The sequence below is a fragment of the Crocodylus siamensis genome, chromosome 2 (genome assembly GCF_052110815.1).
Source record: "Crocodylus siamensis isolate JL-2025a chromosome 2, ASM5211081v1, whole genome shotgun sequence".
In the NCBI taxonomy this organism is placed as follows: Eukaryota; Metazoa; Chordata; order Crocodylia; family Crocodylidae; genus Crocodylus; species Crocodylus siamensis.
Window position 1 is genome coordinate 157,837,715 of NC_143396.1, and position 12,820 is coordinate 157,850,534.

General features: G+C 47.4%; 1 protein-coding gene across 4 annotated transcripts in view; it reads right to left on the bottom strand.

Annotated features, from left to right (window-relative positions):
* The window catches only part of CENPE (centromere protein E), an 80,692-nt gene that overhangs the window by 13,357 nt on the left and 54,515 nt on the right, over positions 1–12,820 (bottom strand). For all 4 annotated transcript variants that reach the window (XM_090031908.1, XM_090031909.1, XM_090031907.1 and 1 more), the window contains 6 exons: positions 12,035–12,253; positions 11,167–11,313; positions 9,206–9,343; positions 3,390–3,590; positions 3,137–3,283; positions 1,094–1,306 (listed from right to left, as the gene is read on the bottom strand). In XM_090031908.1, the coding sequence (XP_089888034.1) occupies positions 1,094–1,306; positions 3,137–3,283; positions 3,390–3,590; positions 9,206–9,343; positions 11,167–11,313; positions 12,035–12,253 (1,065 nt within the window). The remainder of the gene's footprint in view (positions 1–1,093; positions 1,307–3,136; positions 3,284–3,389; positions 3,591–9,205; positions 9,344–11,166; positions 11,314–12,034; positions 12,254–12,820) is intronic.

The following is a 12,820-nucleotide window of genomic DNA, read 5'->3' on the forward strand; positions in this document are numbered from 1 at the left end:
GGAGGGATGATGGTTCAGCAGGGGCAGATTCAAGTGAGTACACCTGCAGCCCTCCACTTCTCATTCCTACTCCATCCAAAGTTTAAAACCAACTGTTTGACAATTAGAGTGTCATTTCTGTTCAGGAAGTACCGAGGAAATCCCTTGACTTAGTGGGTCAATCTATTCTATACAAGTCCTGCTCCACAGGTGTTAATAACCCTTGCTCCTTTTTAGTAATCTTGATGGTTCACTTATCAACTATGCTGTCTGATAGAAGAAAAGAAGCCAGGAATAGCTATTTCACAACCTTACAGCCTGTTTTTAGCCTTTTTTCCAAAAACTTAGATCTGCCCACGGTATCCAGTCTTTAGCAACAGCTACATGGCTTCAGATTTTGGCTGAGGAGACTAGAGCTGCTGAAAATTCAGCTGTGAAAAGGTTAAAACAGCTGTTGCCTCAGTAGGAGAGGGAGGCTAAGGTGAAGATCAAGTGTTCTCTCTACCCTGTGGCCATAACTAGTAGATGAAAAGAACCTTTACAAAAAGATAATGGGAAGGGAACTGCTATTTACTATATCACTATATTGATGGACCTTTTCCTAGTGTGATGGGGATCCCCAGAAATAACCTAACTATTAAGGTCTTGAATCAAAACCTGCCACACTGCAAGACTCTGCAAGAGAAACACGAAACTTTAAAGAAAAACAGAAACATTTAAAACCTCTAAAGAAGAATGTTTATGTAAAAATCCATAATTCAAATCTTGGACCATCTAGCATGCAGATGAAGTTCTCTTTGGGTAGTTAGAGTTAATTGACATTCAGATATAATACTATTCAAAGCAGCCAAACTATGCTCATAAGTTAAAATTGAGAAACTGGTGCCATTTTTCCAGGACCTATGCAGGAATTAGAAATCAATTTGCATTCTATGGACATGCAGAGCAGGGCAGGATGTTTGAAAATAAATTCTTACTCCAATGTTACATATTACTTCTTGGTCTAGTTACAACTACACAGTACTTTAGCAGCACCATTTGTAGAACGGTGGAACAAAGCAATGAAACCAAGCAATGGGAAGCAATCCAAACAACCACAGTTTGTAATTTATACCTGAAGTTTCTTCAATAAACTCTGGAGATAACTGCTTATTCTCTCATTTTCAGTCTGAAGTCTTTTAACTTGTTTAGCTGGTTCAGATGAAAGCTGTTTTACAATCAGGTCTATCTGTTCTTTCTGACTGTTGAGCTGAGTCTCCAGATAAAGAGACATTGTAGTGAAACAATCATATCTCTTCTCCATCTTCGGGAATTTCTCCAATAGTAACTACGTTAAAAACACAAAATAAACCCCAACAAAAAGACAAAACCAAAACCGGATTCAGAAATAATACAAAACATTAAGATCAAAGCCACTAGCCTGGTGCTGTCAAATAAATGTATAGGTTTTAAGCACAAAGAAAACCAGGTTCAGCCATTACTTACCTCATGGGATAGACAAATGTGATAATACAAGACCTAAAAAGGACACCTGATGAAATGGAGTAGCAGATTTAGAAACCAGGGCTGGGCAGGTTGTAATAAAACTGTGGAAATGGTTACCACAAGATGTTGTGGGAGGCTTTAAAAAAAAATGTAGCCAAGTTTAAATAAGTAAGTGGATTAGAGACATTCCTGAAGAAAAAGGTCCACCAGGAGCTATTAAACATCCTCTGGCTCAGGATATCCCTAAGCCTATTTTTACTAGGAACTGGGAATGTGTGGCAAGGAATGAATCACTTTACACATGTCCCGTTTTGTAAACACTTCCCATAAAGCAAATGATACTTTCCACTGCTGGGAGACAATACTAAGCTAGACAGACCTGTGGTCTGATCCAGTATGGCAGTTTTTATATTTAATGCCATCAGCAGAGACAGCAATTTAGCAATTCTTAGAAAAAGCAAACCCAGATTAAACTCGTATGCTTTCAAATAAACTCTTAAGTTTTTTCTTCATAATTTTAGAAGATGTTGCAAGTCTTTATACAATCTGCTGTACTATCAAAAGTGTCCTGTATGTTTCATGAAAGACCAAACCTCTTCCTTGGCTCTAGTTAGGAAGATAGATTCTCCAGTGCTTCATACTTCCCTCCCCCATGAGGAATCTCCAATAATACCATATTTGCTTGAATCTAAGACTACCCTGAATTTAAGACAATTCCCCAATATACATTTTCCATGTATAGAATCTGTTTAAGTGTTATAGTTTTCCATGTATAGAATCTAATCATTGGAAGGTTGTCTTTGATTCATCCCCTACACTGTTGCAGTAGGGCAGACAGTGGGGGAACAGATGGTGTGCAGAGGTCAAGCAACTTGTCCCCTGCTTATGGCGCACTTCCCTAACCCCCCTGCAGCCTCAGCCCCGCTTCCCCTCCTCCCTTCTCTGCGCTCCCCCTCCCCCTGCTCTGTGGCTCACTGTTTCAGCCTGGTGCACTGATCATGGCCCTAGCCCAGAGGTGGGAAGGGAGAGGGGGCAGGTGGGAGAGCAGAGGCTGTATGGGGAACTGCAAGGGTGTGTGTGGTGAGGGAGATGCTGCAGAAAAGAAAGTGGCAGGGTTTAGAGGTGGCAGTGGGCAAGCAGGCAGCAGCTGCAGTCCTGACCCTGGGTAAGGGGGCTAGAGTAGGGTTGGGCAAAATGTTCCAGAGGGTCTTTGTCCAACCTGCAATGGGTCCCTCTGTCCCAGGGCCCAGGCACAGTCCAGCTGTGGCACATGCTGCTGCCCCAGCTCCTTTTTGCTCCTGCTACTGGCTCTAGCCCCATGGTATCAGTGGAGATGTGCACTGCACAACTGTGACCCTGCTAACCCCCTGCCTGTTCTGGGCTCGCCCACCCAGGCTCAACAGCAATGGCATAGGACAAAAGCTGTTGCTCAGCCCAGGAGGAAAACGGCCCCTCCCCCTGCTAGCAGTTTCCTGCTGCAGCTGTCTGGAGCCCACATATGGCTACCCTGTGTCTGTCTTGTGCTGCTACCGCTGCCCCATGCTGTGCTGGTTAGCCATCCCTGGTTTAGAGGAAGACGATTCTGTCTTGTGATACTGGGCTTGATTACCCTCCCAAGGTTCCTTCCAGCCCTATTTTAAAGTTTCACATCTATTAACTTACTGATATTTACCTTTACTTCCAAAGCTTTTGCGTCCAAGCTGTCAGAATGAATCTGTTCTTCATTATCTGGTAGATTTGACTGAACCGCCACATCATTCAGTTTTTTCTGTTTCAATTCGTCTAAGGCAAGTTCCAATTTCTCATTTGTTTCATTGCACTGAAAAAAACCCATGTGCAGAAGTATCAATCGAAACCTTTTTTTTTTTTTTTTTTTTTTTTTAATAGTAATGACTCCTGTTAGTATAAAAATATTTGTAACCAACCATGTTAATAGCTTTCTGCAGGTCAGTCTTTAGTTGGTCTCTCTCAGATGTGATACCTTCAAGTATTTTTTGAAGCTCATCTTTTTCTTGATTCATTGATGAAATCTGTTCTTGAAGTTTAAGAGAAATATTGTTTTTTTCAGCCAATAACTGATCTCTTTCAGAAGAGATATTCGTCAGTGCATCAGTTACTTGATGAATCTATAGAAAAACAGTTAACACAAGATTACTATTAACAGGTCCCATTTTGTAATTTTTCATGCAAAGCATTCTCTCAAGTAAATCAAATATGGAAGAGGAACCACAGTTTCTAAGAAACTATTCTAATGTAGCTACTTACAAGATAATTAGAAAGACATTTTGGAGAAGTGAGCTTTGCCTACCCAGAAGCATCAGAGTAAGAATTAAAAAGGTAATTAAGCTTACATTAGCATTTCAATTTTGCAGACCTAGTTTTAAAACCTCAAGTTGGGTCACCAGGGAAATGAGAGATGGAAGTAGTTGGTTTAGTGCAGAGCTGTCCAGCTTGAACGGCAAGGAGCCATAGGCTCTCATGTCACACTGTATGGGCTGCACACTATGCCATGACTGCAGCAGCCCCTTGGCCCACACAGAGACAGGGGGAGGAAGGAGAAACTGTTTTTGTAGTTTTACTGGCCTCTTATCTATTGTAATGATGAAAGATAAACAATTCCAAGAATATTTGCAATATCTTTGCAGGAGACGAATGCAACTTAACTGTTAAAGGTTCTAACATGAAGCGTGGCTCTCCTCTGGACTCTCTCCAGCTTCTCCACATCCTTTTTGAATTGTGGAGCCCAAAACTGGACGCAGTACTCCAGCTGCGGCCTCACCAAGGCCGAGTACAAGGGGAGAATGACGTCCCGGGATTTGCTCGAGAAGCATCTATGGATTCAAGCCAGCGTTTTGGTCGCTTTACTAGCCGCAGCATCGCATTGAAGGCTCATGTTCATCTTGTGGTCAATGATGACCCCCAAGTCTCTTTCTTCTGTAGTGCTATCCAATGTAGCACTGCCGAGCCTATAAGGGTGCTGCAGGTTTTTCCTCCCAAGGTGGAGAACCTTGCATTTATCGGTGTTAAACACCATGAGGTTCTCATCTGCCCATTTGCTGAGCTTGTCCAGGTCAGCCTGGATCACCCGCCCCAAAGTTTGGTGTCATTGGCGAACTTGGCCAGTCCACTCCTGACTCCAATGTCCACATCGTTAATGAAGATGTTGAACAGGATGGGTCCCAGGACAGAGCCTTGAGGGACCCCACTGGTCACAGGGCACCACGATGAGTGACTGCCATCAATTACAACCCTCTGGGTCCGACCACGGAGCCAGTTTCCCAGCCAGCGGATCGTGGTGGAGCCAAGGCCACAACTGGGCAGTTTGGCCAAGAGGTGATCATGGGATACCAGATCAAAAGCTTTTTGAAGTCAAGATATATGACATCAACCTCTTCTCCCTTGTCCAGGTGATAGGTCACCTGGTCATAGAAGGAAATGAGATTGGTCAAACAAGACCTACCTGCAACAAACCCGTGCTGGCTATCCCTTAGGATGTTAGCCTGGGCCAGTCCATCAAGGATGGCCTCCTTAATAAACTTTTCTAAGATCTTCCCCAGTATAGAAGTCAGGCTAATGGGCCTGTAGTTAACTGGATCCACTCTCTTCCCTTTCTTGAAGATCGGCACCACATTGGCCTTCTTCCAGTCTTCGGGCACTACACCAGAGCGCCAGGAGTTTTCAAAGATCCGTGCCAGGGGCTGGGCTATGACGCTCGCCAGCTCCTTGAGTACCCTGGGGTGCAGATTGTCAGGGCCGGCTGACTTGAAGGTATCCAGCTTCTCAAGATGTTCCTTCACGAGGTCAGCATTTATGGAGGGGAGGGGATCCCCATCACCCGGATCTCCCTGTCCCATAGCAGGCATGGGCGTCCCATGGACTGATGAAAGACTGACGCAAAGTACCTATTTAATAGGTTGGCTTTTTCCTGGGCGTCAGTTGTCAGTTGCCCCATCTGGTTTAGCAGGGGTCCAGCGTTGCCCTTGCTTTTCCTCTGGCTCCCCACATATCTGAAAAAGGACTTTTTGTTGTCCTTGATGCTTGAAGCTAGTTGGAGTTCAGTTGCAGCCTTGGCTTTCCTGGTTTGCTCCCTGCAGGACCGGACCAGCGCAGAATAATCCTCCTTGGAGGTGAATCCCGTCCTCCATCCTTTGTAGGCTTTCCTTTTTAGCCGCAGGAGGTCCGCTAGGTCCCTGGAGAGCCAGGAGGGCTGCTGTGCCTTCTTGCTGCCTTTCCTCCGTGCTGGAATAGATTTGGCTTGTGCATTGAGGATTGCTTCCTTGAGAAGCAGCCACTGTTCTCGAACTCCCATCTCCCTGGGGTCATGGTCCCTGAGGGCCTGACCGACAAGCCTCTTGAGCTTGTCAAAGTCGGCTTTTCTGAAGTCAAGGACTTCTGTGTTGCTGACTGACTTGCCAGCTTTACGGCGGATGGTGAAGGTGATCAGCTCGTGGTCGCTGTCACCCAGCTTCCCATCGATCACTAGGTCGCCGATTAGGTCATCCCCCATAGCCAGTACCAGGTCGAGCAGCGCTTTGCCTCTCGTTGGCCCACAGACTTCTTGAGTCAGGTAGAGGTCATCCACACACGAGAGAAAGCTTTGCGACCACTCAGATTTTGCTGAGTGATCTTCCCAGGAGATGTCCGGGTAATTGAAGTCACCCATGACAACCAAGGTCCTGGAGCAAGCGGCCTCAGTCAGTTCCCGGGCAAACTCCTGGTCAAGCTCGGGACTTTGAGTAGGAGCTCTGTAGTAGACTCCCACCGTTGTGTCCCCTGTGCCGTATTCCCCACGAATTTTTACCCAGAGGGTCTCTAGCTGTCCATGCCGGTCGGCAACATCAGCTTGCAGGGACATGTAGCTTTCCTTCACATAGAGAGCTACACCCCTGCCCCTTTTGTCAACACGATCCCTCCTGTACAAGGTATAGCCCTCTATACCCGTGGTCCAGTGATGGGTGGAGTCTCACCAGGTCTCCGTTATCCCAATGACGTCATAATTCTTTGCACTGAGCAGGAGGACGAGCTTGTCCTGCTTGTTGCCCAGGCTCCTGGCATTAGTGTACAGGCAGGCAAGTGTGCCCTTGGGGGCTCTTGCCTTGTCCACAGATTGTGCCAGGGCTGGGGCAGGGGTGGGCTCCCTGAAGTGCCTTGGTCTGCTGGCTTTGCAAGGGTTGCTCAGCAGGCCAGCAGTGGCAGTAGTCCCCCCATCCCCCAGTGGGCTTAGTTTAAAGCCCGGTGGAGCAGGTCAGCCAGCCTGGCTGAGAAGAGCCTCCTCCCCAGGGGAGAGAGGTGGAGGCCATCTCTTCCCAGCAGCTCGCTGCCTCTCTCTCCAAAGAGCGGGCTGTGGTCATGGAAGCCAAAGCCTTCCCGATGACACCAGCTCCAGAGTCTTTGGTTGACTGCGTGGATCCTCCTCTCCCTCCTCAGCCCATAGCCCGAGACTGGGAGGATTGACGAAAACACCACCTGAGCTCCCAGATCCCTAAGCCCTGCTCCCAAATCCCTGTAGCGCCTCATGACCTGGCTGGGGGTGCTCCGAGCCGTGTCATTGGTGCCCACATGAATAAGGAGCATGGGGTAGTGGTCTGTGGGCCGGAGGAGCTGTGGGATCCTCTCCGCGATGTCTCGGATGCGGGCCCCCGGGAAGCAGCAGACTTCCCGGGCTAAGGGGTTGGGGCGGCAGATTGCCCCCTCAGTCCCCCGCAGGATGGAGTCTCCCACAACAAACACCTTTCGTTTCGTCTTGGGGAGAGCGGGGGGCAGTAGCTGTGGTTGAGCCTGGGTTGCCTGTGGGAGCCGACAACTGAGCAGGCTCTGCTGGGGCTGCAAGAGGTGCGAACCTGTTGGTAAGCTCCGGCGAGGGAGGGGCCTTGGTGCGGCGGGCCTTAGGGCCCTTGACCACCTTGGTCCATGCCCCTGACTGGGCAGAGCAGGAGGTCCCAGAGTCCTCCTTAGTCCTGGAGGGAGACGGTGCTCTCTCCTGCAGCTCCCAGGGGAGAAGAGACTCCTACTGCCAGGCCATCTCCTGCTCGCAGTCCCTGATGGCACGCAGTCTCTGGACTGTGGCCTGGAGCTCCTCCAGCTGGCACGCCAGAGACCCCAGTAGGGAGCAGACCCCGCAAGGGGAGGTGGCCATGCTCCCGGGCCCCAGAGCCTGAAAAAGGGACAGGCAGCCCCCGCAGCCAAGAGCCAGGGGCTCCGTCTGCGTGGAGCCCGGAACCATGGGCTCTGTCTGGGTGGCTGTCTCTGAGGTGCCTGATGGGGGGGCTGCAGAGCCCCAGGGGACCCTCGGGGTGTGGCACATGCCTATCCGTGTCATGCCTCTGGTAGGCTGGCTATGGCTGGGGCTGACTACTCTGGGGGGGCCGCAGGCAGGGTCTCGTGCCCTCCCGTGCCCTCTCCTGCGCGAACTCCGCGCTAACTCAAGCGCTTGTTTACGCAGCCTGTTCGCACAGCTCCGGTCGTGTGGCTTCCTGGGGGGCTGGGCCAAGTGGGGCTTGACCCGGCCCGGCTCCATGCAGCCGGCCTCCTCCCAGGGAGCGAGGAGTTAACCCCTTCCCACCACGAGCCCACTTACCTCTGGCTGTGCTGGGGGTTGGCAGGGGGCTCTGCAGCTGCTGAGGGGGTGTCTGAGGGGCTTCGGGGGAACGGGGGCACAGCGGGCTTCACCCGCACGTCTCCCACTGCTCCAGAGCCTAACTGAGCTTTTTTCCCCGTTTGGCGGGCCCTTTTAAACTGCACGCATGCGCAGTGGGCTTTGAAATTAAACAGCTGTAGGAATTTACATATAGTACCCATATAGGACTTGGTTCATCCAGAAGTGATGCATGTTGCCTTTTTTTGAAACTGCTGCAAGTAGTAGCTCAGATACTCCACAAACACACTTCTATGCAGTACTTTGTGGTACATATAAAGTAGGTGCCAAACTATGCATGATATTAGTTCAAAGCCAAAGGCTCATGATTTGCCACGTAATTCACTGGAATTGAAGACTACTACTTATACTGGGTTGCAGATGAAGATTTTTATAAATTGACACCAGAAACAGTGACACTACCTGCATAGCATTTTTGGCTACGTAGTATTTTTTAAATCAAAATAAGAAAATTGAAAATATCAGTCTATTCCATACCACTCAGAGAAAGCTACTGAAAAACCCATAAGATTTTATCAGTATAGTTACCTATAAAGGGATGGGGTAGCTTGGCAGAGAAGTTATGAAAACAAAGTTAGATAATATAAGATTTTTATCATTCAATGACAACTAGCTGTCCATAATTTTTGTATAAGGAAATAAGGAAGCTAAATATGGCATTTATTAAAAACCACTGGTTGTAGAACCTCTCTGGACAAGAGGGGTATTTACAAATTCAGCATTCCAATGCCTGCATGTCAAAAATTGAGAGAACCACACTGTGACACTGCATCACTTCTTAGTCGCATATACTTGCCCAGGGCAGAGCAGCCTTTTATTAACTGGTATGAATCAATATATGATAGACCTATTAGTGTGCTAGCAACAGTTAAATCAATACAAAGCACTTAAGTTGCCCCAGTCAAACTGAGGAAGAGAGCAACCAAAGGCTGAGACAATGTCTAGTACTTTTCAAGTAACTTCAGGCTCTTCTGAAGGATAACAGAAGTGTGAATCATGTGAAATCTGAAATTGAACAAAGTCTTATTTTATAGTAAGAGTCACGTTTTAGTGCCAAACTTCAGAAAACAAATGGTTAAAGTTCACCTTGTGCTTTAAACCCTCTTCTAGAATCTCAGATTGCCTCTGAACTTTCAGTAGTTCTGCTTCTCTTCCTTCAGCCTTGTTTTTTTCATTGTTGATTAGTTCTTGATGCTGTTTCAGCTCCTTCTGGGTTTCAAGAATCTATAGAAAAAGAGGATAAGAATATAAGGTTAATTCATCCACAATAGATCAGAAGTAGCAACCAGAAGTGGAGTTGTTTTAAGTTTGGTAATGAATATTCTTCATTTATTACCATCTAGTACTATTTATTTTCACTCAAAAACCATCAACTGGAAAATTTCAGGAGGTACAGAAGGGTCATGCACGTCCTGTGATCACAAGCAACCATTTGCCTAGGAAGGCCCTCTAGATCATCCATTGTGACCTTTCTCCGCACATTAAAGCCACAAAATGCACCCTGTAAGATGTACAGCAGGGGTTGGCAACCCCCGGCACGTGGGCCGAGCATGGCACGAGGCCATTTTGCTTGGCATGGCATGACCAGCACCTGCTCTGGGTAGCTGCTGCCAGCAACAGACCCTGGGCTGCTCTCAGCAAGGCTGCTTGCAGCATCCCAGCTCCTGGCTGGCAGCAGCTACCCAGAGCTGGGAGGCTGCAAACAGCTGTGCTGGGCTCTGGAGCCCAGGCATCAGCTCTGTACCTGTGCATGCACACGCCTTGGAGCGGGTAGTGGGGGAGGGGTCTGAGGCAATGCAGCCCCGGTCTCTCCCCTGCTCCTGGCACGGAGCTGGTGACTGGGTTCTGGAGCCCAGCACAGCTGTTTCTAGCCAATGTGGGCTCTGGTACACTGGAGCTGGGCCCCAGGGGGCCAGCCCTGCATGCTGGGATCAAGTGCCTGAGGCTGCCTATGGGTCTGGAAGTTTGGCAGCAAGGGAATGGTGCCACCACTTTCTCACCATCATACTTCCAGACCTGTGAGGAGCCCTGCAAGCCAGACTGACTGCACTGAGAGCTAGATTTGGCCTGTGGACCAGGGGTTGAGCATCCCTGGATTAGAACATGCTCACTGACCCTGTGAAAAAAAAGGACCACACTGCACACTTCAGTGGCTGGGAGCAGGTGAGGTGGAGGGGGGGGGAAAATGTATCAAGTGCATCTGTGTGTGGGAGAAGCAGACACATGGAGGGGGCAGACAAGACAAGGTGTGTGAGGATGGTCGAAGTGGTAGGGGGGCAAGGGTCTTCCTGCTCCCTACACCTGCCTCCCCATGTGTTGCCCTCCTGCTGCGGCAATGGGGAATGAATTTCAAGACAACTCTCCAATAACTGGATACTTGACATGGAAAATAAGACATTCCTAATTTTCCATATGTAAAATCTAACTAGGGAATTGTAATCTTAAATTCAAAATAGTCTTGGATTTGAGTAAATATGGTAAACGTCATATAATTTCTATTACTATATTCCAAGGTTGTAATTCTTCCTGTGTAATAATCCAGGCACCCCTCTGTATTAGCAGTACACCTCCTAAATTTGTTCTCTGCAAATTTATGCCAAGTTGTGTTTAAATGCAGCCCTGGTTGTGCGACACCTGCCAGGTGGAGGGACTGGGCTGGGTTGGAACCAGGGCCGCCTTCACCTCAGTAGTGCTCATGCTCCCTGGCTTGCCCCAGATGTGCTGAGGAGGCTGGGCGGGCCCAGCTGCAGCCCCCTGGCAGGTGCAAAGGAAACCTGCCCTTGCCTGGTGGAGGCCTCCAATTTTCTGTTTGCCCAGGGCCCTGATGCATCTTAAAATCAGTCACTGCATATCCCCTATGGCTCTGGCACATGTGCAATGAGATGTCGCAGCTCACTGAGGAGCCAAGTTCAGAGAGCTTACTGTACGAGTCGCACAGCTGAAACACAATACAGCTGCTCACCTCCCCACCCCTTGTACATGCATTCTTTATGCTGAAGAAATTAAAACTAAAGAGTTTCAGTTTTCTGCCAGTTTAAAAAACTTACTTTCTCCTGTAGTTGTGTTGTTTCCTCTTCAGCCCTCTTCAGTTCCTTTTCTCTCTTTGCTAACAAGTTGTTCTGGATATCAACTTGCTCTTTCTGTTGCTTCAGCTCCTTCTGTAGATTTTCCATGTCTGCCTGAATTTTCAGGGACTGAAACACAAGAGATGATCAGAATACAAGGGTGCCTTTAACTATGAAACAGGGCCTTAAAAAAAAGATTATAGTGTTCTACTGAAAAGATTTAGCAGATATACCAGTTATTTTAGCTACTCAGAAGTCCTAGTTTCTGTCCAGTTCGGCCTTATTTGGCAGTGCCAACTCCAGAACTCTTCCAGGTAAAGCAACAGGACATTAAGGTTTTGTGGAAAAAAATTCTTAGTCAACTTTGAAAACAAATTAGAAAGGCGATATGCATTTTCAAAAGACTTGTATAACCTCATGGAAAGCTAGGCAATGGGAAAGTATTATTTATACAATTGTTCTTTGAAAAACAAAACAAAAAATGTCACTTGGTTGGGATGGTTTAGTCAGAGATGATTCTGCCTAAGCAGTGGGTTGGACTAGACCTTGTGAAGAGGTCCCTTTTAGCTTTACTTTTCTATGAACCTATGAGCACTGCTTGGACGCTCCATAAATAAGCCGGGCCCTTTAACTCAGGAACATATATGACAAATATTTTATATTAAAATTTCTTCATCCAGTCTTATATCAAGACCTCATTCCAAAATGTTGCATTAGCCCCTTCCACCAAACCCCCAGTTACTGGCAGTGACAGACCAAAGGTCTTTGGGCACCAATCTCTGACAAGAGTACTGAAAGAAGAGAACAGAACGTTACATTTTTAGTACACATTTCCCAGAACTTACTGTACCTTCTCAGTGCTCTCTTGAAGGTATGCCTCCAGTTGATCCTTCTCTGCCCTTACATCCTTCAACACCTGCTGAAGCTGGTCTTTTTCTTGTGTTAGAGAACTGCTGTGTTTCTCTAGCTGCTGCAGCTGCTTATCTTTCATTTCAGTCTCCTCTCTTAACACATCCAGAAGTTGAAGCCTGTTCTGGTTTGTCAAAACCAACTCATTCAATTTCTGTATCTGATAAGAACAGATTAAGGTGTAATTGTGCAGTCCCTTGTTATACATTGATTGCATCCCTAAAGAGAGGCCCTCCTCCCCCACCCACCAAAATTCTCATACCTTCCTAAATTCATAGATAGCAAGGCTGGAAGGGACCTTGGAAGATCATCAGGTTCAGCCCCCTGCACTAGGCAGGAAAGACAACTGGGGTTAGGTGATCCCAGCAAGGTGACCACCCAGTCTCCTTTTGAAGATTTCCAGGGTAGGAGTCTGGACGGTCACCTTGCTGGGGTCCTGTTTGAACTCTGTCCTGTAGTGAAGTTGTCATATATGTTTTCAGGACTAATCATTCAATCAAAAGGAGATGTGAGGTCAAATTACATTCAACTCATAGCACCATGAAACCATCATCTGAGAAGTAGCAAAAATATGGTTTGATACTGACTGCATCTTTTCATCCTAAAGGATTTTTTGAAAACATGTCCCCATTCAGAAAGGAAAACAGCATTGGTGAAGGTGAAGTTCCAATTACTTTTGTTGTGGTTGTTGCCCCAAACACTTGGCTTTTAGTTTTCCTTGTATCCA